The sequence below is a fragment of the Limanda limanda genome, chromosome 15, assembly GCF_963576545.1.
Source record: "Limanda limanda chromosome 15, fLimLim1.1, whole genome shotgun sequence".
Lineage (NCBI taxonomy): Eukaryota > Metazoa > Chordata > Actinopteri > Pleuronectiformes > Pleuronectidae > Limanda > Limanda limanda.
In genome coordinates this window covers 4,626,072-4,652,126 of record NC_083650.1, presented here as the reverse complement: position 1 = coordinate 4,652,126, position 26,055 = coordinate 4,626,072, and the positions used below count along the sequence as shown (strand labels likewise).

The 26,055-nt window shown below is 41.9% G+C and overlaps 2 protein-coding genes across 2 annotated transcripts; both read right to left on the bottom strand.

The window, feature by feature from the left end:
- Positions 1-1,743: 1,743 nt before the first annotated feature.
- znf365 (zinc finger protein 365) lies at positions 1,744-9,135 on the bottom strand. Its single transcript, XM_061087277.1, has 6 exons — positions 9,062-9,135; positions 7,812-8,458; positions 7,372-7,681; positions 6,809-6,980; positions 6,237-6,286; positions 1,744-6,016 (listed from the first exon to the last, which is right to left on the bottom strand). The coding sequence occupies exons 2-6, from the start codon at positions 8,446-8,448 to the stop codon at positions 5,797-5,799; spliced, it is 1,389 nt and encodes a 462-aa protein (XP_060943260.1). The 5' UTR covers positions 8,449-8,458; positions 9,062-9,135; the 3' UTR covers positions 1,744-5,796.
- A 243-nt stretch (positions 9,136-9,378) lies between these two features.
- On the bottom strand, positions 9,379-25,307 carry sult6b1 (sulfotransferase family, cytosolic, 6b, member 1). The gene is made up of 7 exons (XM_061087278.1): positions 24,929-25,307; positions 22,492-22,604; positions 21,668-21,757; positions 21,385-21,511; positions 11,296-11,390; positions 10,816-10,972; positions 9,379-10,466 (listed from the first exon to the last, which is right to left on the bottom strand). Exons 1-7 carry the CDS (start codon positions 25,116-25,118, stop codon positions 10,339-10,341), a joined length of 900 nt encoding a protein of 299 aa, XP_060943261.1. The 5' UTR covers positions 25,119-25,307; the 3' UTR covers positions 9,379-10,338.
- Between the last annotated feature and the right edge of the window lie 748 nt (positions 25,308-26,055).

The window sequence follows — 26,055 nt, the reverse complement described above, 5'->3', positions numbered from 1 at the left end:
CCTAGTTCACTGCTCATCACAGTCGTCTCAGCTGATTGTGGAGGAATCTAAAATGTACTAATCATTTCTTAAAGGAAACAAGTGATGATTTTTCAGTTTTTCTTTCCTCTCGTGTGTAATGAGGGTTTTTGTTGAATGTAAAAGTTCTGTAAAGTTACACAGAAAACCCTGAAGGTCCTGAAACTCCTCGTCAGTCGTCCAGCACAGAGCTTCCTCATTATCAGCGTGATATCACGATTGCCCTTATTTGCATTTATATTAACTTCTGTTCATTTAAAACGTCTGAAATGTAACGAGGAGCTGGAGACAGCGACTGTTAAAAGTCGAACCTTGATGACAGGAGCACAGAGACGGAGCCTTTTTAATGTGTTCTTCACATTTAAAAGGATATTACACCACTTTATTCTGATGTTGACATTTATCTTAGTGAATCTGACATTTTCTTTTATTTCCAGTCTTTCTCTGGTTTCTGATTTTTCTGACTCCTCGTCTTCCAACAGCAGAATTTTGTTTCTCCATATCAGACAATTTCCTGTTATGTCATCACTACACAAACACTGGACTCACTTCCATGTCAGAGATTCAGAGCTGTGAGGAGGAGGAGGAGGAGGAGGAGGAGGAGGAGGAGGAGGAGGAGGGAAACACAGGCTGTCCATGGACTTTCTCACATAATTTCGTTTAGTCACAACTGAGTAAAACAGTGGAATTTTTATCACTTTTACATATTTGTGTCCTTTCCCTCAGGCTTAAACATAACCAACGTGTTGTCATGGTAATCACTTCCTTATGTTCTCCACTCCGAGGCTCTGGGGCAGAAACGTGCTGTGACCCTCGACTCCTCCACCGACCTCAGAACCCAGTGGCTTCACACACACGGCAGCTTCAACATGTTTCAGTGGGAAAACTGAAATAAAACCACAGGATATGTCATATATATGTATTTTAACATGAAGGAAGTTTTTATGATATCGCTGATGTTTTCTTCCATTTCAGTCGATATTATACTTCAATGCTGCATCGTTTCTTTTCACAGTTTTGTTTATTTGATTGAGCTCAGACCTGATGCACATTGTAAATATGAGCAGTGGGGAGATGTGGTCTCATCATCTCGTGGTTTGTGTTTGTGTCTGTGGACGAACAAGCTCTGGTTTCATAATCATCCTCCTCAGTTTTACACCAAACCCCTTGACTCAGAAACTTCTCTTTTTCTCACAACCAAACAAACTTTGAAGTTTTCCCGAGGGGTTTTAACTTAGAATCATGTTTCCACATCAGCTGTCATTTGAAATATACAGATACTTGTGATTTATGACAGTGTTTTTAAATTTCAGCTTTAATTGATAACAAATGGAAGGAAATGTTTTTGATTTATTTTAGGACAAATTAATAGATTATTTCTTTCTCAACTTGTCGACCACCAGATTTTCATTGTCCTAAATTTTCTTTAATAAGATTTAAATGGTACTAAATCATGGAATGTTTTGTCCCATTTTTCAAAGAATTATCTAAAAATGTTTTCTAAAAGATAATTTAACTGCAGTTTTATAATCCACATATATTGTTGTCTTCAGATCAGTGAGTCAGTGAAAGTTTATAAATCACAAACCCGCTGTTAACTTTCCATGATGGTGGTGACTCCACCATCAGTTAGAGTCAATGTGACTGTGGTGACACCATGTTGTCGTCTGTGAGTACTGCAACACTTTGTTTTCCTGCTGTTAGTAAAGAGAACCACACAAACTCTTGTTGGTGTCATGTTATTTCTTTAATTTTCCATGGTTTCCACACAGAACAGAAAACGTTATCCAGCTCTTCACAGTATTGCATTTTGCACAGTGTTATACAGACAACGGAGGTTTGGAGTGAAGGCACAAAACTAGAGATTACTTCTGCAAACGAAATCCCTACGGACAACCATGACGAACTCAAGGAGGTTTAAACTCGGCCGGGAAACATTTTCACACAACATAAAAATCCCTTCATCTCCACCGGCGCGAGGGAGGAAATATCCGAAACTAACTTGCTTTCGATTTTCGTTTTCACCCTCGTCTGTTTCTTCTTCCTTTCAAAGATCCTGCACGTTTTCCACAGAAGCAATAAAGTGTATTTTCCATTCTTTTCCACACCTGTGCATGAACCGTGCTGATTGTCCAGAACACAACTCCACCGTCGTGTCAAACCCAACAGCTCCATGCTCCAAGTGCCCTCGGTTGGTTTAGTGCAACTCTCCTTCAAACACCTTTAAAATAGACCTCGCTCTGCTACAAAAGTACACATAGTACAAGATAACAGTATTTTATAAGTACTCTTTGCTACATATGGAGCATGCTTTCACAGTAACACAATAGCTACATATGTAGTAGTTGTTGAGCTGCGTCATGCATCTTCTACCAACTTCCAAAGACTGAGCACCAGGAACTCAACAACAGAAATCAGTTTACCAGACACATGTCAAGAGTGAAGCTGCTGTTTGTATAAAAACCCTTCAACTCAGTGATCACCTCGGCCAAGGACGGCTGGTCGGTGTGTTTTTCACAGATTATAAAAAGAATAAAAGTTTTTATTATTATTACGTCTGACACATGTTGAGTTAACATGAAGTCATCAGTTCATTCAAATCTAAAGCAAAGACAGAGTCTCTGTGTTATTGGTTCTTTCAGGTTCTTCCAAGAGCAGCAGGGTTTTTACTCCACAGCAGCAGCAACCATCACATCATCACTGCTAAATTCTAGTTAACTGACACAAATCTCTTACATCCTCATTGATAATTTATCCAAATCTATCAGATCAGGTTCTCTCGTGTTGAGAAGCAGATTAAGGGAAACCTTAACGAATCCTTGTTCACCCCCACGAAGCCTTTCAACTGAAAACTACCGCTTTATATTCTATATCTACGGTTTTCCATTTAACAAGTAGCATCAGGTGACAACAAATTATCAAATTCAGTCCAACTTGGTTAAAGTGATGAAAAACAAAAGTACAGAACATTATCTGGTTTAATAATATTAGCAACATCCAATAAATACAATTAAAAAGTTTTAATATATATAATATATATATTAGTTTTTAATAAATATTAAAATAAGCAAAGTAGGATTGGCACAACCACTGGTCAGGCTGCGTTCACACTGACAGGATTTAAACAGCGTTTTTAAATGAGAACCAATCCAGAAATTATCTCTGTCCACACTTACAAACCGGAAAACAAATGTCACATGACCATTCACCTACACTGGTCATATGTTGTAAACAGGAAGTAGATTGTTTACTCTGCAGATGGTTGCTTAGTTTTAGAAAATAACACGAATGAGGAACAGCGACTGTTAGTAACAGTTCCACCCGTCGTCGTCCAGGAAAAGAAATCGCTGTTCCTCCTACCTCCTATCTTCTGTAACTAAGCAACCAACTGCAGAGGAAACCATCTACTTCCTGATTAATCTTTTCTGGCACGAAGCTCAAACGTTCACGTGAACAGAGATAACTTTGATTTAAAAAATAAAGACTTGTCAGTGTGGACTTCGCCTTGGCCTCTGGAAGGTGTCCGCAAGATCCAATAAACACTTTTTATCACCTTATTGAAGTTAACTATCCACTGATGATACATGTTTAAGTTGAACACTAATTTGAAAACGTTCACAGCACCTTGCAGACACCCTGCTCAAAAAAATAAAAATGCGTTGTGACTCAGGTTAATGTTCTGCCAAGTTAAAGGACGACTACTTCCACTTAACGACACATAATAGCTTTGAATATAAAATATCTATTAACACTGTCAACGAAAACTAAAGGTACATTTTACACCAAATACCATCTTTACATTTACATTCTTATGATTGGATGAGTGCAAAAACATGGCGCGTAAACAGAGGAATGATGGTATTAAAGAAGCCGCCACGACTCGTTTAGTTTACTGCAGATTACCTGAAAGTATTCACGGCACTGATAAGTCACTTTGGATGAAAGTGTTTGATACGTCATTCGGTTTGTGATCGGAGAATCTCCACCCGTTTCTGTGCCGACGAGGGCGCAAGTTTAAGCCTGAAGGAGCGACAGGACGAGAGTCAGGTCTTAGAACGGAGCGTCTCTTTCGGAATGAGCTACAATATTAACTCGGTACATTCGTTATACTGCGTGTGTGGTGTCCTGCAGAACTTGGCCGAGCTGCATGAACGTGGCTTCTGTTATCAGAAAATCATGTAATGGAGGATAAAACCAAACAGGTTATTTTCCAGTTCTCCAAAGCTTTAGCACAAAGACTGGTTTAAGCTTTGATTATAGATAAGTCTGATTTATTCTTCATTGATCGTATCGTGATCATGGTAATGAAGGAACATGTGGCTCAGAGGAATTTAATCTTTTAGGCTCGACATTCATTTTGTTTGTTTGTCTGTCTGTTTGTGTTTTTTCTGAGATTTGTTGAGAAGAATAAAAATACTGAACATCAGCAGCCTTATTCTTTAAAATTGGTAAAATGTCTGAATTAGTTAGTGGCTCGATGAGAAAGCTTTTCAGTTACTTTGCAGTCATCGACTAAGGCTAGCAGATTCCCTCTCCATCCAGTCTTTGTGCTAAGCTAGGCTAACAGGGCCTGAATCTCTCTGTGCACTGGACGCAGAGATGAAACTGATTTCTATCTTCTCATCTGACGCTGATCTAGGGCGGGACGCAAGCTTTCCTTCCCAGAAATGTTGCACTGTTCCTTATAAACAGGCGGCTTATACTTGTGCATATCTGATTTTAGCCTCCACCATATCTCTGGTTTAACATCCTGCTCTGGGAACAGACTGGCGGGCGGGTTAGCTGTGTATAGAAGGACCAACTGTAAGGAAGCATATAAATCACAATAAATAATTGTCAACATGTATCTAACGTTATGTACAGTTATCAGAAAGTTTCCATGTTGGTCCTCATGTAGTGAAGCTCACGCACTCGAGCGAAAGCCAAGAATCACGTGAAAAATAAGCTCGACCCAGATCTGATGTCATCAAGTCATATCTGTGCCTAACAAAGCAAATCAGAGCAGCGAGGTGACGTCACTCGATGGTTTGTGAAACCACAGGTAACCATTACTGGAGGAGCAGGGGGTGGAGCCTGACTTCGAGCTGGAGGACACTGCAGGCCCACCTTCACCTGCACTCATTGGACAGCAGTCATCACACAGAATAAAGGATGCGGGGACTTCGTTGGCTCCACTTTCTAGACTTGGAGTCTCCGTCCATTTTTTAGAAATGGTCCATGTTCCCATCACTGACTTAATGATTTCCTGCCTCATTCGTCGGATGATGATAACAGAAGTACCACAGGAAATCCACGGTTTCCTCTATCATCACAGGGCAACGCTCCAAGTTTAAATGAACCTAATCTTCATTCAGAGTCTCAAGAAAGTTCTGTTTGGGGATGAAGTTCCAGATAGTTCAATCAACAAATCAGGATAACTGCAGCAGTTTGACCTTAATAAGCACAGACAGAAAGAAGATAGCTGGACTGATGGGGAGTTTTAGGGAGAACCAGGCCGAGATGTGAGGGTTCGACCAGAGGAGAGGACGAGTCGCCAGCATATGGGAAAATGAGGATTGTCAAAATAATAATAATTATATATCAAATATAATAATAATAATAATAATAATCTGCACATGTTCCTTCAGTAAGGATTGATTGAGACTTAACTATTCCAAAGAATCCTGATGTGACTTTGACGTTACTGAACTTTTCCACAGATTATCACACTGAAATAAAGTCATTGTGTAAAAAGGTTTTACCCACTGACTCCCCCCTCCCTGGTGTCTGCCTACACATCTAGGCCTCGTACCCGGCGGACCGGCGGCGCTGGTGGTTCCAGATGTCGTCTCTGTGTTCGGGTCGGCAGAAGAGCCTGGACGACTGGGCCAGCCGCTCCAGGTGCTCCCGGTCTCGTTCACCACTCGGTGAGGAGAACGGAGGGCAGCCGCTGCACTGGGAGGACTGGGGGGTCCTGCTGTCGTGGAAACAAGACGTGGACAGTTGACCTCCTGCTGACCTGGAAATGAAGAAAACATGTCAGTGTAAACCACAAGGACTTAAAAGGGAGCTTCATGTGTGTCTTCTAATTTAATAATACCAGAGATCCAAAATTATTCCGTGAGGTGGTTGAAACATACAAATGGTTTTTAATTTGAGCTAATTTGCACACAAAAAAACAACTGATTTAATCCCGTGTCGTTGGTGATGATTGAGACACAGAGCTACGGGTTGCTCACCTGCTTTTAGTGATTCTGTGAGGTCCGTTATCAGTTGGCTGCTGGTGGTGCTGAGAAGACAAGAGACATGACTCAAGGACCAGCAGTAAACAACTTTTCACAAACTCTCTAAATTTGAGGTTCTCTGTGTGTGTTTGTGTGTTCATGTTGTTTAACCTGTAGAGCACTTGGTGAAAAATGCATTTTGATATTTGCGGTATTTAATTTACATATATTTCTATCCTCAACAACGCCAAAGTATTTCAATGACTTTGCATGTACATCAGTTGTCAGATATGATGAAGTCATGTTGATGTTTCCTTCTGTCCGTCACTGTCATCGTTCTCATCCTGGAATCTTTTTGCTATATTTTTTCTAACTATACATTGAAATCCCATGTAAACGTCAGGACTCTCAGTAAATTCCTGTGCATTGACATCAACATAGTCACTCTGCACAAACTGCCTCTTGCAACTACTCTCTCATTCTTCAGCGTTTGCTGCAGCTGAGCAATGCGGAGAATGTGAGCGAGCAGTTATTGTGCACAGCTGAGGTGTGTGTGTGTTTGTGCGTGTGTGTTCATGTCGTTGTACCTTGTAGTGGTTGCACTGTGGCGGACTGCCGTTAACCTGGTAGTACTCCACCAGCCTCTCGGCCAGAGCAATGCGTCTCAGCAGGTCCTCGATGAAGCGCTGGATTCGAACTTTACCACTCGTCTCCTGTCGAGCCACCGCTTCCAAAAACTTCTGGATGGTTATCACCTCCCTGGGAAAACAAAAACAATGTGAGCAGATAATAACAACAATAATACCCATAATGCTCCTTGAGTTGAGAATAAGGAAAAAGAGACTAAATCTTGAACTCAGTCGTCGCTATCATGGCTAAGTGATTAACATCATGAATTTTTTTTCACTCTGGTTATTACTGTATACATTTCAGTGTAGAGGTGAACTGAGCATGTCCTGGGAGCAAATTACCCTTAATTCCATTGGTCTCCCGCACGTGCACAGACAAATTAACAGGTTAGAGGAGACGTTCTCTCTCAAAACCTAGCTCCTACATTACCCATAATGTGCTTTATCTATGGGCTTCATATATGTTCATTCATCACAAACACACAGTAAGTCCACTTCAGTCAACCCCGCTGCCTGTTCACCTCTCTCGTCGTTCCAGTTCATTCTCGGAGGCGTTGAGCTGCTCCCTCAGCGCGGCGATCACCATGACGGCGACGTCCACCTGCCGGCTCAACGACCGCTCCCGCTCGGCCACTTCCTGCCTCTCCTGGGCCAGGTGCTGCGAGTGAGCGCGTTCACACAGCAGCTCTGTGTCTGTCTGGGCCAGCTCCGTGCTCACCTTGGCCAGGCGCCGCTGCATGGTGCTGTCGGCCGCCCGCAGGATGCTGGCCAGGCGACGCCGCACTGCCACCGAGGCTGCCGCTGTCTCCAGACCAGAGTAGTAGTTCTGCTCTGGTGGTTACAGGACAGGAAATGAGTCACTGCAGGTGTCACCATGATTATTGTTCACTGAAAAGTCTTATGAGCAATATTAAACGGCCTGAAAACCCAGATTAAGTGAAGTAAGAAAACCTGAACGCACCGACCAGGTCCAGATCCAGATCCGTGTCCAGGTCTGCCGGTTGTCCGAGATGAGCAAGAGGACGAAACAGGAAGTTATGGTATCCTGAATCGGACTTTTCCATTTTTATATCCTCATCATTTCTGCCTCCATCTCTCTCTTCGTCTTCCTCCTCATCCTCTTCATCCTCATCCTCTGAGTCTTCGTCCTCTTCATCTTCCTCTGCCTCCTCATCTTCTGCCTGCGTACCCACCCCGACGCTCTGGGTCCGCCTCCTCACTGAGCTGTAGGAGTGGAGGTACCCGCTGTCCCTGCTGTCACTGAGGGAGCGTACGTGGGGTGGCCGCCCCGTGCTCTGCTGCCCCCTGCGTGTCGGGAGGCTCATGTCGTGCCAGGGAATCGCCGCCGTCAGTGGGTCGGGGAGTTGGCCAGTGATGCTGAAGCTGCTGTTGTCCACGTCCGGTGAGCGGTACGAGTGGCGGTACTCCAGGTGGGCGCGGAGTGAGGCCAGGCTGTGGAAGCGCTCCAGCTCGCCACAGCGGGGGCAGCGGAAGGGGAGGTCGCAGCAGGTGATGGGGTCGGTGACAGCGCCGCAGGCCTGGCCATTCCTCTCTAAGAGGAAAGAACTACAACCTCTGGAACACAACTTCTGCTGCATCACGCTACACCTGCAAAAAGGAAAGAGAAAATTGATGAGTAGAGCTCAAGAAATAAATAATTTAATCAATGGACAATGGGAAATTGTCAAGGGAAATGTTTATTTAGCTTATTTATCCGTATTAATTTATTTGCTGTCCTGTTTTAAATAATTATAAATTGTATATTTCAAGTCGTTTTCTTGATCCCAGGGAACTGAAATCTTTCTAAAACCTTTAGACTTAATGATTAATTCTCAATACTTACACATTTGTTGGTAGAGTTGAAACATAGTTGATGAATTGGTTGATTAGCAGAAAAATAACAAGCTGCTCAATTAGCTAACGTTAGCTGCTCTGTTGGCTAATGCTAGCTCTGATAGCTTCTCTGTTAGCTAAAATTAGCTCAGGTGGCTGCTCTATTGGCAACTCTGTTAGCTCAGTTAGCTTATCTGTTAGCTTAAGTTAGCTCAGGTGGCTGCTCTGTTAGCTTAAGTTAGCTCAGGTGGCTTCTCTATTGGCTGCTCTGTTAGCTCTGTTAGCTTAAATTAGCTCAGTTAGCTGCTCTGTTAGCTCAGTTCGCTCAGATGTGAAATCGCCGCTTAATCATCACCGGGACTCGGCTCCGGTTCTTACCGGCGGAGGATGAACGGCAGCGAAGTGAAGGTTTAACTGTGACCGTGCGGAGGAGTCATCATGTCGGAAACACACCGAGGAGGCAGCCGCATGACGTCACTCCTCCAGAGGAGAGGGTCACAGATTCATTTAGAGAGGGAAACACATCCTGTAAGCCCCTTCAAATTAAAGCAAAGAGCTTCTGTTTCCGGTCCGGTCCGAAAAGCGCAAATGCTTTTAAAAACATTTTGTTATTGTGTAAGACTTATATTATAGTATATTATATTATACACCAGAACACATGTTAACCTCACTGATGAGAAATCACAGAACCAAAATCATTCTGGAAAAAGACTTTAATTTCTCACCATCATCCTGCTCAGTAAGTACAGTACCATGTGTAATACAAAAATCATGCAGTACAATGTAGGGTTTGTGTATATTTGTGACAGCCCATAATCTGATCACAGTTTTGTTCCAAAGCCACAGATTAAAGTAACGTATTGTTTCTTAATGTATATATTGCTGTTTTGTTTTTATGTACAGTGCACCAACCACACCATGGCAATTTCCAATATATGCAAATATACGTGGCAATAAAAATAATTCTGATTCTAATTACCATGCTTCATTCATGAGTTCATATGCTGCCTGAAGAAAGGCAACTCAGGTGTTTTAATCAGGTGTCAAACATCAGTGAATAAGAAGAACCAGGATGTAAACAATCATCTGCAGGTGAAAAACACTAACATTTTCAGTTTGGTCCATGTTGCATCTGCTCACAAGGAGGAGATAGGAGCCAGCCAGGGAGCAGTTGAGACAACAGGTTTCACCTTTGGTACCTGTCCTGTCGTCCATGTTTATTAATTTATGACATTGTGGTGTTTGACTGTTTGATTGATGTTTGACTCACATTGAGACGTCAGGTGAAGTGCAGCTGCACAAGAGAAGAAACAGTTCGAACAAATATGAAAATCTTCTGTTTGATGAGAAGAAAAAATCCATCTGAGAGCAACTTCATCGCTCAATTATCAACATGTTTTATCTTGTGCGGTTTTATCTGCACAGAGACAAAACGATAACCTGCTGTCTTCCTGTGTTCGACCGTGTTTAATCTGAGACGCTCTTTCTTCAATTTGGCCCTGAACTGAAACTGTGGCAGTGATAGCGTCCGCTACTGACTGAGGTGAGAGCTGTTAAATGTTGATGTGGTGGTTGGTGTTTCAGTCGAAACAAGGTGGCGAGGTACCCGTCTGAGGGGAGGACTGTCTGACCCTCCCTCTCTCCTCTCCCGCTTCCTACTGACAGTATCGTTGGTAGTCAAGTTTCTCTCCCAGCTTGGTTCCTGCCAGGTGTTTGGCGAAGGCCTCGTCCATCTCACGGCTCTGTTCAGGTGTGAAATGGTTCTTCCAGTCCCCAACTTCACCTGCTCAACAACAAAAACACATGGCACGGTTAAAGTCCTGTTTTACTTTAAGTTTAAATAATTAAAACAAAAGGGAAAATGAAAATATACTGTGTGTTTATTCTGTCAAACTGAGACAAGAGTGAAACATATTTTCATCTGTGTTTGTTTGTGTGACTCCAGGATTTAGTAAAAAACCATAGAACCAGTCATGACAGTCCAGAAATGTTTCTGGATTCTCATGACCCAAAGAAGAGCCCAATAAAATTTGGAGCTCAGTGTCTCAGTTAGTGAGAAAGTAGTGCAGGATCATGGGAGTTTAAATGGATTTGGGAGGTTTCGTTTTGGTTAAAAAACAAGATTCACGCACCTTTTCTGAAGATGGCGCTTCCAATGGTGCCGTGGGAGTTGGCCGCGCTCTCCTTCATGGCTTTGAAGGAGCTCTCCTCTGTGATCTGCTGGACCTGAGCCTCCGTCAGGGGGTAACCGTAGAAGCTGGAGATCTGACGAATGCCCTCACTCAGGTCCTGCAGGACAGGAAACAGAAACACAGTGAGTGAAAGTTGAACCTGATCTCATCGAGTAGGTTTTGCATTGGAAAAACTGTGTTATTTTATCAAAATATATCTAACTTTGACTTAATAAGATATTTCAGCTCATATTGAGAAGTTATTTTACCAGTAACAAGCAGCAACAATGATTAGAAAAAGATTCTGTAAGTGGAACAAAATTGTTTAATCACAACATTTCAGATTCTTATGTAAAGTTTTTAAATCTAATTTATTTTTAATATTATAAACAAAAAGAGTGTGTGTTTGTGTGTGTGTGTGTGTGTGTGTGTGTGTGTTACCTGCTTTAATCCCTCATAGGTGACAATCATGACATTGTGGTCATTCATTCTCTTCTCCCAGGCCAAAGCGTGATCAAAGTACGACCCCCAAGCCACTACACAAAAACACACAAACACACACACACTTGATTTGAAGCTGTAAAGTAAACCTCTTTAATCTGTGGCGAGTGACGATGTCTCCCAAAAACAACCAGAGACAATCCAGCATACTTTATATTTTATTAACCAGCTGCAAAACATAAAGTCTAAACTAAACATAAATTGTCCGACTTATAACCTTTTCAGGTTTCCCGGCTCAGCCTCTTCCCGTCTCTCCTCTTGTGTCTCATTAAACTGGAAATGCTCTTCAGTAAGTGTCAGCAAATACAACTTCTAAAATCTCCCATTGATCTGTATCAGAGCTGTGGCCTGCATGCTTACATTGCCCGTATTTGTGTTTTTCCTCTCAACCAGAAATGTTCAAGTGTCTGGAAAGAGATGAGTCAGGGAAGATCGAGCTGGATATGCAGCAGGTGAGAAAAAAGAGTGTCTGTGTTTTAAGGCACTCCCACTTTAGACACTAGTGTTGTTACATAACGTCTTGTTTTTGTTCTTTGCAGTGGCTGTGCCTGTCTATCAACTAGCTGTGGAAACAACACAGACAAGTTAACCCAATGAAAAAAGCATTTAAAATACACTTTATCACACATTTACATGCTATATTACACATTTCAATTGCATTTGCTGTAGCCTTCATATAAATGGAGAAATCCTATATAAGACAATTATTAAAAATGGTGTTTTGCTCCTGGAAAACCTATGTCAGATAATAGAAAATAAAAAAGTGAGAAACCTCTTGACTGTTCCTATTTATTTTAATATTGCACAGATAACACAGATTAAATGATTCCAATATTGTCTTCACCTAAGTTTTTCATTGTTTTTCCCTGTAACAAATTATTCCTGCAAAAACAAGGGCTGTGGGGTTTTCTATGATACACTCACATTTTTATGAAATTACATTTTATGAATAAGTGTAACTTCATTTAATCAAATTACTTTCAAGTCGTTTCAACTCAACATGATAGTGAACTCATACTCAATGTGCCCCTTTACATTGAACGTATTTGATAAATTACATGAACATTTTATATGTAATTGTAATAGATAACGTTATCATTTTAAGCAAAACATTCCTGTGAGTGTACAGAAATGATACAGAAATATATTAGAGATACAATCTCTCTGATACAGACACCGTGGTCCACATCTGGGCCAATCCCGAGCCAACAATCCAATCCAGACACACAGAGGAAAACTGGGTGAACCAGAAAATCAGCCTGGTCAGGGCGTGGAAACAAGTTGGACTGCAGATGCAACAAAGATACCCTGACTGCACACAGACACACACACCAGGAGACTCACAGGCAGACAGGACGTGTCACAAGCTGCTGAATATGTCGGGCATCGCGAGCAAACTTGCTCACAACCGAGAGCGGTCACTCGGGATCGGGACCCACTCGCACGCGGTGAAGTACCTGAACCAGGACTACGAGGCCCTGAGGGACAGCTGCCTGGAGAGAGGGCGCCTGTTCGAGGATGACCTCTTCGAAGCGCTGCCCTCATCCCTGGGCTTCAACGAGCTGGGGCCAAATTCCTACAAAGTGCGGGGCGTCACCTGGAAGAGACCCTCGGTGGGTATTTTTCTCATTCTAAATATTGGTGGAGGGACTATATGCACCTTTTTCCTCATCTTTTCCTACACCCTTGTTTTTACAGGCAGTCGGTGCTGCTATTGTTCAGTGATGAAGCCAGTTCCTGTTTATCAACATCCAAGTGCTTTGCTCTAAAAGCTTCAGTTTGTTTATAATATTAATATGGGTGTGGTCATACACCATGCAGAATAGAGAGAGGGTGTAATCTACTATATTTGCACCATTTGCCTGAAGTGCGTCAACATCCAAAACATGTTGTATTTTAGGAATAAAGAAATGCATGATTAGAATGAATCATGATGTAAAATGTTAAAATAAGATAGATAGATAGATAGATAGATAGATAGATAGATAGATAGATAGATAGATAGATAGATAGATAGATAGATAGATAGATAGATAGATAGATAGATAGATAGATAGATAGATAGATAGATAGATAGATAGATAGATAGATAGATAGATAGATAGATAGATAGATAGATAGATAGATAGATAGATAGATAGGTAGATAGATAGTATAATAATAATGACTGCTTCATTCATTTCCATCTCTTTTCTTTCAGGAGTTGACCTCCAATCCAAAATTCATAGTTGAAAATGCCACCAGGACGGACATTTGCCAAGGAGCACTTGGTGAGAAATGCTTTTTGATATTTGCGGTATTTATTTTACATATATTTCCATTTTCAACAGCTCCAAAGTATTTTAATGACTTTGCATGCACATCAGTTGTCAGATATGATGAGGTCATGCATCACTGTCATCTTGTTCTTCCTGGATCCTTTTGCATGTACTTTTTCTAACTATACATTGAAATCCCATGTCAACGTCCGGACTCTCAGTAAATTCCTGTGCATTGACATAAACATAGTCACTCTGCACAAACTGCCTCTTGCAAAACTCTCTCATTCTTCAGCGTTTGCTGCTACTGAGCAATGCAGAGAATGTGAGCAAGCAGTAATTGTGCACAGCTGAGGTGTCTGGTGGGTTTTGTTCCACAGAAGAGTCCCCTTTGTTTTTACGACTTTGTCAACTTGTGTTCAGGTGACTGCTGGCTCCTCGCAGCCATCGCATCTTTGACCCTCAACAAACAGGTTCTGACTCGGGTTGTACCCCACGACCAGAGCTTTGACAAGAACTACGCAGGCATCTTTCACTTCGAGGTGCAGTACATGGACACATGCCACAGCTGCATTCTTTTGAAGTGCTGCAGGCAGGTTTGATTTTACGTGCTGTGTTCTCTTCTCTTCTCTTGTGGTTCAGTTCTGGCAGTTTGGGGAGTGGGTGGATGTGGTGGTCGATGACCGTTTGCCCACCAAAGATGGGGAGCTGCTGTTTGTTCACTCAGAGGAGGGATCAGAGTTTTGGAGCGCACTGCTGGAGAAGGCCTACGCCAAGTATGGATTAATAGAACATCTAGATCATTCTGTTTCAGTGGCCTGCTCCTCTGGTGTAGTCCCTCATGAAACCTTTTTCCCCCTTCAGGATGAATGGATGCTACGAGGCTCTCTCTGGAGGCAGCACCATCGAGGGTTTTGAGGACTTCACTGGAGGCATTTCTGAGTGCCATGACCTGAAGAAGGCCGATCCCCATCTCTTCAAAATCATCAAGAAGGCCCTGGACAGAGGATCCCTTCTGGGATGCTCCATTGATGTTTGTTTGAGTTTCTTGTTTTACTTTCATGGAGTATTGTTGGTGTTCTCTCGGGATCTGGTAGTTTTGACCTCACTACTTTTTCCTCTCTGTCCCAGATCACCAGCTCGAGTGATTCAGAAGCTGTCACCAGTCGCAAGCTGGTGAAGGGTCATGCCTATTCATTGACTGGAGCAGAGCAGGTGAGGGAATGTCTAAAAACAGATCAAAAGACAAAGACCATCCAGGTACAAGTGAAGCTGCGGAGGCTACGTATATGTGACAAAGAATGAGGAGTTAGAAGATAACAACGTCAATGATAAGAAAATCCTCTGTAGACCACCGTCTCAGTTCGGTTCAGCCCTTGTGTTCTATGAAGCCAAAGGAGGAGGGGGTTTCGTGGGCCATGAAGATCATGTCCTCCGAAGGATGTAGCCCCTGAATTAAGACACAACTACATTTACCAGATCTCAATCGGGGGATTGGGTCGACAATATTTAAGTTTAATATTTGTATTTATATTTGATTATACTGTTTCATTTCTGATTGAGGCTAACTGAAACCTTATTCTGTGTCAGGTGGAATACAACGGTGACATGGTGCAGTTGGTCAGGATTAGAAACCCATGGGGTCAGGTGGAGTGGAATGGAGACTGGAGTGACAGGTTAGTGTTGTGTACTTGTCAGGGTTTTATGGGCAGGAAATCCCACAACAGGCACACACATGGTTCCTAGGCAATGACTATTGTGATCCCATGACTTCTTCTAGTGCCAGATTAGCAGAATGAATAAAATATCCGATATCCAATCCACTAACATGGAGGAGGCAGGATTTGTAACCTATACTTCTGCCTGCCACCAGGGGTTATTCAAGGGGCTTTGGCTTAACTGTAAGGGAGCAGTGATGTTGTTCATTTTAATATGCACTATGTGGTGAACATATAACACATATTCCTATCAAACACCAGCATGGTAACATCCCTAACATCAGCACTGAACCTCACAGCACTTTGACTCACTATCCACTGTAGGATATGAAGATATATTTATCTGAAAAACCATTTATCAGGTCAAGAATGTGTTTCAGCTCCATTTTAGACTGAGCTTTGGAACTGTGATAATATTATTAATTCAAAGGTAATTCATTTTTGAGTGTATGTCATGAATGGGCCTATTGCAGTTAATTGGCACTATGCCCCTGGCCTTGTTAAATCACACCTGTAAGAGGACCCAGCCTTAGTGACTCATCCTTTGATTTATGAGGGTGTTAGCTGTGCACACTTCTGTTATGCATCTAACCCCGAGAAATGTTTGCACGCCCAGTGGCTGGTAAATCCTGTTGTTTCACAGACTTTTTTGTGTGTTCGAGGTGTGGGTGGAGGAGTTGTGTGGCGTTCACTTCACAGAGCTGCTAATTTGTGCAAAACACTTTTCATCTTACTCACACCCTCAAATTCTAGTTCTCGCAACTGGAGATACGTGAGTGATGACGATCGGAAGAGGCTGACCAACCGTTCGGAGGACGGGGAGTTCTGGTAAATCTCACTGAAAACACTTCAACAGTCTCCGAACAGCAAACATACATAATGTCCGCACAAAATAATAATCTCCAATGACACAAAAAGAGGAAAAAGTGCAGGATGTGATAGTTTTTTCCCATTTTCCTTGTACTTCTTTTTCTACAGGATGTCATTTCGTGACTTCCTGCGTCAATATTCTCGCCTTGAGATCTGCAACCTCACCCCTGATGCCCTCACGGATGAATTCTCAAAATGGGCAGAGTCCGAGTTTGAAGACACATGGAGGAGGGGCGTGTCAGCTGGCGGCTGCAGAAACTTCATAGGTACAACCAGTTTCATAATTTTTGGCATAATTGCCACTCCAGATTTGAACCCATCCCTAATGTATGTGTCTTCCTAGATTCCTTCTGGATGAATCCTCAGTTTGTCATACAGCTGAATGAGGTGGATGATGACCCTGATGATGGCGAGGAGGGCTGCACCTTCATCGTGGGCTTGATGCAGAAGAACAAGCGTCTCAGGAGAAAAATGGGGGAGGACATGGAGACAATTGGTTTTGCCATCTACGAGGTGAGGAGCTGCCTCAAAGCCGACAATGTCAGTGACCATATTTTGCAGAAGCCACTTTTCTCATGTTCTTACGTTTGATTTGTTTTTATCTTTCCAGCTGCCTGAGGAGGTACGTAAGCAAAGAGGACGACACTTAATGAACTTGTCGCTTGGAGCCGTCATTTTCCTGAAGAATGAGCATTCAAAGCAACTGTCTCATTAGTGTTCAATTCAAAATATAAAAACAAGGAGGTCCAATCTATGTGTGTGAATGCAGTGCCCTCATGTGACCAAACTGCACGTGTCTCTTTCCAGTACTCTGGCAAAAGGCAGGTTCACCTGAAGAAGAACTTCTTCAAGTACAGCGCCTCAGCCGCACGCTCCGAGACCTTCATCAACCTGCGAGAAGTGTGCGGCCGCTTCTGTCTTCCCCCTGGAGAATACCTCATCATCCCCTCCACCTTCGAGCCCAACAAAAATGGAGACTTCTACGTGCGGGTGTTCTCTGAGAAAGAGGCTGATTTCCAGTACGCTCATTTCATTAAGAGAAAAAAGCTATTTCGTGATAACGAAGCGTATGTAATTTATAATCGCAGCGTTCAAAATGATCATATGATGTGACGTTTGGCTTTCAGGGAGATCGATGATCCTGTGGAATGCCATGTGGAGGAGGTAAATCATATCCCCTGATGTATGCTGTGGAAGACTAATATTGATATTCATATTTTACAGAGGAGAAATCATTTTTATTTTGCCATCAATAGATTCATATTGATGAAGATGACATCGGTGACCGTTTCAGGAATCTGTTCGACCAGCTTGCCGGACACGTAAGCTGGATCGATATTTTAAAGTGTCATCGTAAAGGTTTTCAGTTGATTTACAGTCTTTGTCATGTGTTTCTTAGGATGTGGAGATTTCTGTGTTCGAGCTTCAGAAAATCCTCAACAGAGTGGTGAGCAAGAGTAAGAGGCTTTCTTTCTTTCTTATCTTTCAGCTATTTCCGTCAGGAGATAATTCAATGTGATGTTATATAAATTAGTCTAATTGGCGCTTTGGCGTGTCATCGAGGTTGAAAGGGGTTGTGGCTGAACAGAATAGGAACCCACCGGGGTCTAGCTGGGCTCGACTGGGGAACTGTATATGAAGACGATGGAGACTCGAGGAGGAGGTTCGCAGCAAATCACTGAAATGATTGTGTTTTATTCATTCTAACCCTCAGGAGACGACATCAAAACCAGTGGATTCAGTCTGGCAACTTGCCGCAACATGGTCAACCTGCTGGATGTATCCTGGCTTTGGGTTCTGAGTTACTGCGTGTCGGAAGAAATACACTAAATCGATAACGTTTATCCCATAGCCATTGTCTGCCTTTTGGGAAATGTCCCAATTTTCTGACATTCAGAATAGAAGGTAGATGTCACTAATGCATAACTGAAAACACTCAAAATTAGGGAAGATCAGTGTGGATTGATATGGTACTAGATTAAAAATCCTTACTTTATGTATTTTGATTATATTTTAAACTTCCATGTAACATTATGTTAAGTATTGGGTTTTGTGTTGTCACAATTATCCTTAACATTGTCGTCAAAGAAAGATGGAAGTAACAAGCTGGGATTGGTGGAGTTTAAGATCCTGTGGTCAAAGATTGAGAAGTTCCTGGTGTGTTCCTTATCCATTTGTGTGGACATTAACACACAATGTGTAACACACATTCATGAGTAAACTGGTGCTGTATAATATTAATGCTAGCTTTTCTATCAGGATCTTTACAAAGGGAAAGACGTAGACCGAAGTGGCTGTATGAGTTCCTCTGAGATGCGGATGGCCGTTGAGGACGCTGGTGAGAAGTCTGGGACACAGATGACATTTTTTTTCTAACTTATTTCTCAACATTGTACATCCATGCACGACCTATTCTGGTAGGTGAGTTTCTTCACTCTTGTGTTTCTCTCCAATCTGGGCAGGTTTCACTCTGAACAACCCTCTGCATCAGATCATTGTGGCTCGTTACAGTGAACCAGACCTCTCCATCGATTTTGACAACTTTGTGTGCTGCCTGATTCGCCTGGAGTCGCTCTTCAGTGAGTTTTTTGTCCCCCCCCCCCCCCCCAAACGTCATGTCAATTAAGTTCTGACGTTGAATTTTCTTTGAAACCAGAAACCTTCGAGGCCCTGGATAAGGACGGGACAGGTCGCATAGAGCTGGGTTTTACTCAGGTAAGAGCCATTTGTGATCACGAAACAAGAACATAAAACAATTTAAGAACTGCAGAGTGAAGTGTGTGTTGTGTGTTGTGTGTGTCGTCCACAGTGGCTGAGTCTGGCGATGGTGTAGAAGATTTCTGACAGTTTACAGGAGAAGGATCCAGTTTTGTGTTGAAGTATCATCATTCCTGAGTACTGGCTGCAAGTTTTCTGGTGAATGTCTTTTGCGATGAATGGATATTAAATTTGAGTGAAAACTATTCCTGATTGTCTGATTTACCATTAACACAATAATGCCACTGTCAAATAATAATGGGTTTAATTAGTGTTCAATAAAACTATATATATTTACACAGTTTGTACGTGCTGTTCTATCAAGAAGTAACCTCAATCACTTGGTTGGACATATTGCGAAACACAATAATTGGTTTTCTTGCACATTAATACTAATCTCAAACCAGTATGGTAAATATGAAGCAACAGCCGGCAGCCGATTTACCTTTACTAAGCTTTATTGAACGTATAAGAAACAGCTTTAGTTTCCAAACAGCTGCTAATATCCTCCTCCTAGCAGCTCTCAGGTTCACCAAGCAACGCTCTTTATCTCATCTGTCAAATGTCAACTTTGAATACATATCTGACCACACCCAACAATATTCATTCGACACCACATGAAACTTGAACCGAGGTGAGAACTAAAGTTGAGGAGAGTCACTTTTTGCAGACCAACCCACATCTGAGAGGAGCAAGTCTGGATGAAGTCAGGGCTTTCAACTAAACATGTTCTGAAGAACAATCTTATTTTAACTTATGAGTCACAACACTTGTCCAAAGCCTTACATGAAAAACTAATGACTCAGCATGGAGCAGGTATTCTTCATACACCCCCTGACACTATTAAAATGACTCATCCTTCATTGTACGCACATTGTTCTTCTATATGTTGCACTATATGCAAGAGAAATGCTTGTAGATATTTCGCAAAAGAATATGTTGACAATATGAATGTTTGGTGAAGGAGCCTGTGGAGAATTATTCTTAAAAACCTCAGAAATAATTGAAGGACCTAGGAGCCATTTCAAGAAAGAACATTTTTCATCTACGGGGTTCTTTATTGAAATTCCATTTTGTGTTAGTTTTGGTTTGATTAATGCAAAATTAAAATTAACACTTTACATAAAAAGTTCCAACTGTTATAGAATCAGTAAGACTTTCCACACTCTGTCTTGTGCATCTAAGAAGTCTGACTCACACATATCTGCTTAAAGCTGCTTATTGTTATTATTATAATGATGATGATATATAATTATTATTATTGTTGTTGCTGGTATTATTAATACTATCGCGGCCAAGGAGGTCTGTTCATTTGCAGGATAATTTTTGATTTTGAATCTTTGATTTCTTAATTAATTATATGTAGGTCTTGAGGGGGGAAAAAATGAAATATTTAGGGGGGTTGTATAGATGAGTGTGCACAATTTGGTGTGGATGTAGCTGAGAAATGTAATGTGATCTTAGCACAAGGGTGGACTACAGGTCAGTGATTCTCATTTATTCTGGTGGGTCCCACCCAAAAGTGGGAGTGCCGTCTATTCACACTCCTTAACAATATTTGGTAAGGAGTGTGAATAGACAATATTTGTTAAGGAGTGTTTTGTTGGTTGTCATAGATTCAGTGTGTGAGTATTCTCAGATTTGTGCATGAAAGCACTGTTGAGTCTGTTAAAAAAGGCTGAAGTTGCTGAATTGTTATGTATGTTGTTTTACCTCTTGTCCTTAAGATGCACTTTTGGATTGTAATTAAAATGCAGCTGATTGAGTGTAAAAGAGAATATTTCCCTCTCTAACATCGCCACCTGCTGGTCGTTTTGGTTTATTTAAACTTGTTTTTTATTGTGTTGACATAGGGCGGCAGCCATCTCCTGCCTTGTGTGCTTAAGGATTGTGTTTCTTTTATTACATTTTACATTTCATTTAGCTGACGATTTTATCCAAAGCGAGTTACAATAAGTCAACTCTGAAAGCTTTGTGCTGGCTGCCACTAGCTCTGGTAGGGCCGGCCTTACCACAGTTATGATAATAAACAACCCTTGTGCTACAAAATGAGAGTTTTCAGTGGATAACTCAATTTGACTTTTGCTGAAGGGAGTGCGACTGTCAACAGTTTGATATATATGATAATGTCTCTGTTTTTTCTTCACAAATAACTGGTTTCGACGCTCGCAGTGCAAGTGTGAGCCAGTGTGAGTTACGACGTGCGGATGTGGGACGGGCCTCTGACTCTGGAAACCACTGATCCTCACAGAAAGCCAAGCTACTGTGATGTGGAAGCACAGTAACAGCCCTGAGCTGATTGGTCCTCTGATATAGGTGGAGCTGCTCTCTGAGCCACCTCTATGCCCAAAGGGTCAGGTCATCAAGTTGAACTTTCTAAATAATTCCACTGAACGTTTTAGTTTCCCTGTGTGTGGTTTTCTCACCTTCTCCGCTCATGAATTGGGAGTAGAAGGATTCCCAGGACTGTACGGACGGGAGGACCGGGTTGTTGTTGCAGAAGTGATAGAAAGAAACCAGAGTGTCTTTAGGATTCCTGAAGACCACCAGCATCTGATCAAAGCACAAGAGAACACATTGTGTATACAAAAGTACAATTTTCAATTTACTCAACTAAAGCAAGGAAGAGGCCAGTGAGGATAGAGAGAAAATCATAAAAACATGGAAGGAAAAAGAGAGTTTGCTCTCTGCAGACGATTGGGTTTTTACCTTTGTTTTCTTGGTGTAGAAGGTGGTGGGGATGTTGTCGGGGTGCATATGAGTTCCCAAGAACCTTGGAGAAGGAGACTGATCCGTGAGCTGCGAGGAAAGTTTTTGACAAAACTGCAGAGATTAATTTGATGCACATGAACAGGTCAGAGACTTAAACACAGGATCCTCAGAAACAGCTGATCTACACCTTTTCTCCCATCAACTATTTTCAAAGAATTCCTCATTGACCTTTTGTTTAAACCACATCCCAACCGAGCAGCTACATTTCCCCTGAATGAACAATTTAAACTTTACTAGATGTGACATTTAAACCTGTAAATAAACGTAATCCAGATGTTTCAGCCTCTGTTCCCTTCACTTTCTTTAAATGATCCAAGTTAAATCAGATACAAGTCCTAAAACCCCCCAACACAAGAACTGTCAAGTATATAAATTCAGCATCAGCAGCTTGGTCACAGTCCAAGGTTTGAACTGTCACAATAATTTAACTGTATTTATAAATTTCACTGATTCTCTGAATTGTCAAACTGAAATCAGGAAGAAGAGACTCAACCTTAAAGATAAAACTAAACTTTACAGAACTTTACTTTCTACTTCATTTGTCTGACAGTGAATCAAGCTCTCATGCAGACACACACACACACACACACACACACACACACACACACACACACACACACACACACACACACACACACACACACACACACACACACACACACACACACACACACACACACACACACACACACACACACACACACACACACACACACACACACACACACACACACACTAACACACACACACACAGTAAATACCTTTAAGACGTCCGGTCCGAGAAACTCGATCAGCGGTGGCGCTTTGGATTCAGTTTTTATCCCTGTGGACTCTGCGATGATCTTCCTCAACACTCCCACCATCCAGTTAAACCCTGCACATATGAACATGCTACTGTTTTTAAACTGAACCAGGAAACGTGACCAGGAGCTCCTTACTGACTTTTGTCTTTCACACTAGTTCCCAGTTTAGTTCACTTTTCTTTAAATCACAGATCTCTGATGTATATACTGCCTCTGTTTAATCTCACTGTTTTTACTTCCTTCTTTTTGAAGCACTTTGGCTCCGCTCCTGTCGTTTTAACTTGTTGTATAAATTAATCTGACTTGACTTTGAAACTTTGAGGTTGCTTCGTGGAAACTAAGCGAAATCCCAGAATTCAATGGCCATTTTCCAACACTTTGGTTGATCTCACAGTGTTCGAGCTTTATGAAAGTGATTTATGTTTCTGCTCAAGACTCTCACAAAACTCTGTTAAACTTCGTGAAACCTTCCTGGTCTGAGATCTGGAAAATGTGAAAACAGTCATTAAACTTCAGAGAAACCTCTCAAATCCTGGACGATTGAGAATCACAGTCATCGGAATGGTGTGGTGCAGCAAAGACGTTAATTAAAGTAAGAACACATGACAGTGACATGAATGGCAGAAGAAGAAGAAGAACGTGATGAGGTGAAGATCGGGTTGATCCTCTTCTCTGTCGTATAAAACAGAGATTTCAGGAAACCATTATCTGATCATAATGCGTAAGTCATTCAACTAGCTGCCACATCAAAAGGCCGCTCAACGGGGACCTCCCATTGGCCAGAACACAGGCATCGTCTCACACCAGTAGATAAATCGGCCGTGCTATCATAATGTGGGCCCCGTCCGAACGGGCTCCTACATATGCACGTACATGTGGGATGGGCGTGTGAGACCTGACATTCCTCCAAAGGTAGTTAACTCGCTTGTCTTGGTGTCGTCTCTCCGCCGGGGGGCTTGCGTGCAAAAGCCTTTTTCAAAAAGTAACTTATCTGGAAGAGAAGTCATGACACATTCCTGGAGCGCATGCAGCCACAGCAGGAATGTGTCACGCTACTTCCTCCAGTGAAATCACACAAAGAGAGATGAGGGATTAAAGGTGCTGTCAAACCATTAATCCTCACCGCATTCATTCAGGTATCCGTGTAGTGAGAGTTCCCACAATTACAAGTCCTGTCAGGTAAGTGGTTATTTTGGCTTCGTGGGTTGAAAGGTTGAAGTGCTCACGTTTTTCTCTTCTAATGCACGATTAGAAAAACAGACGTTTTGTAAAATACAATAATTGAATGACATTCAGTAAATGAGAAGCTTTGACGGTTTGTGCACATTAATATTAAACATATAATATGCAGTTTTCTGCCACCTGATCAAAACAGAAACTAAACAGCTGATTCAATCCATTATAAGCACAGAATAAAGCAGCTTTTTGTTTAAAACTTTTGTTTAAAAGATTTTCTCTGACACGTCTCGGAGTTGATTTGGAGTCAAGCTGCTGCAAACGTTTGCTCAGCTTGTTCACACTGATCAAATAATAAAATTTCAATTATCTCTTCTTAATTTTAAGTCTCTGCAGAAATTCTCTGTAGGTTTGTTGTAATAGACTTTGCCTGAGAGGGAATTAATCCAAACACTGATGGTTGGTACATTTCACTGCCTCCAGTATTTGCTAACCGCAACCAGATTTGTATCATCCATGGAGAAAACTCAGCTCATCAGGTTTTATCTTCACCTGGGAATGTCACACATTGAGATTCTTGTTGCTCTTGCACAGAGAAACATGTAAGTCAGGAATCAGTTGCTGAGCATACTGAAGGAAAACAGGCTCAGCCAAAGGAAGGACTTTGTATTAATCATTATACTTTAATAATTAACGACCTCTTAAAAGCTGTAATCACATTAAGTCATCATGATGCAGCTTTTTACTCTGTGTGCACAAGATTAATAATCAACTTGTCCCCACAAGATAATAAATTACATAACGTACATTTCTACAATTTAAAAAGAATGCCACAGTTTAAATTAAAATCCTCCCTGTGAGGACCTAGAATACGTTTATCTCTCACTTCTGTCGCCTCATTTAACCGTGCAGCTCAAACATGAAGGTAAAATCTACAAGAACAAATGTTGGACAGATTTAAGTTGGCGGACGCTCTAAATTAAAACGAGGATCAGGAGCAAACCTCACTCAGGAAATTACAACTTTAACGGAGCTCTTTTTGATTTTCCAACAACAAATCTTAACCTCCAACAGACGTTCTGGCCCAGGGCCCCTCATTTCACCCTAAATTAAACCATCCGTAGGTCAGAGGTCACAGCATCAGATTCTTGTCCGGGTTTAGAATCAGATGTTTCTTCTCTGCATAAATAAATGTGGTCATTTCTTCGTTGTCACTCACCACATTTGGGATAGGCCACCAGCATGACGTCATCCTCTCGGGCATCGAAGGTCTCCAGAGCCTTCAGGTGGTCCTCCGGGCACATGATGGTCGGGTACAGGATGCCTTTGTACCTGTAGAGCTTGTCCTCGTCACTGACATGCTCTGCCATATGAATCTTGGACTGGAACTTGTTGAGTTGGGCGGCCATCCTGATTCTGAACAGTCCGAGATGGAAACTCTGCTTCTTCTCACTGAGGGTCAAGAGAATATTCAACTCTAATTAAACACACACACACGACTTAAAAATGAGAACAGTAAGAAGCTGCTTTCTTAGAGTCTATCTGCTGTGAGCGAGCGAGGATTGTACGTGACTTTGTGTGTGTAGTAAAAGGAGGAGGAGGCAACAAGCACCTCCTACTGCTCCACACACACACGCACAAACACACACACACACACACAGATGTGACTTACGGGATATGCCTGTTCAGGGCGAGCATATGGGAGGTACATGCTGATAATCATTGCACAATCCAGTCTCGAGTGTTTACTTACGTATTTGCACAAAAGGTGCAGCTTATTGTTATCATTAAGTGGCAAGAAAAACTCGAACTCGTATCAAAAGATTGAGGGCAGCATGAGATTTTCATGGGATTTAATCAAACCAGTAAAACCAGTGAATGAAGCAGCTTCCTGTTAGAACTCAGTATTTGTCTGACTCGTCTCTGATTGGCTGAGCTGCTGCTAACATTTGCTCGGCTTGTTTCCCTGAAAACTTCCGATCCAGACGACACAGAACTGGATATGAAGGAAAACAACAGAATACTGCACTCGAATACTGGAGTGTCATGAGAGGCGCCCATAAATAAAATGTGTTATTATTATAATACACTTTAAGCATTCCTTACTCTGAGTTCGCATCTCAGTGACACCCCGGATGGAGCCAGATGTTGTGCAGATTTTTTTAAACATCTCACATTTCCTCTACGGACACTTTGGATCATTAACTGTTTAAATGCTGGTCCTGCTGAAGGGTCATTTATCAGATCCAGGGGGCTATAGAGGCTGTGAGCCAGATAGAGAAGATACATTTACTGTCGGACCACAATCTGAAAAACATTGAAAAAAAGTCTGACCTCACTCTCTCT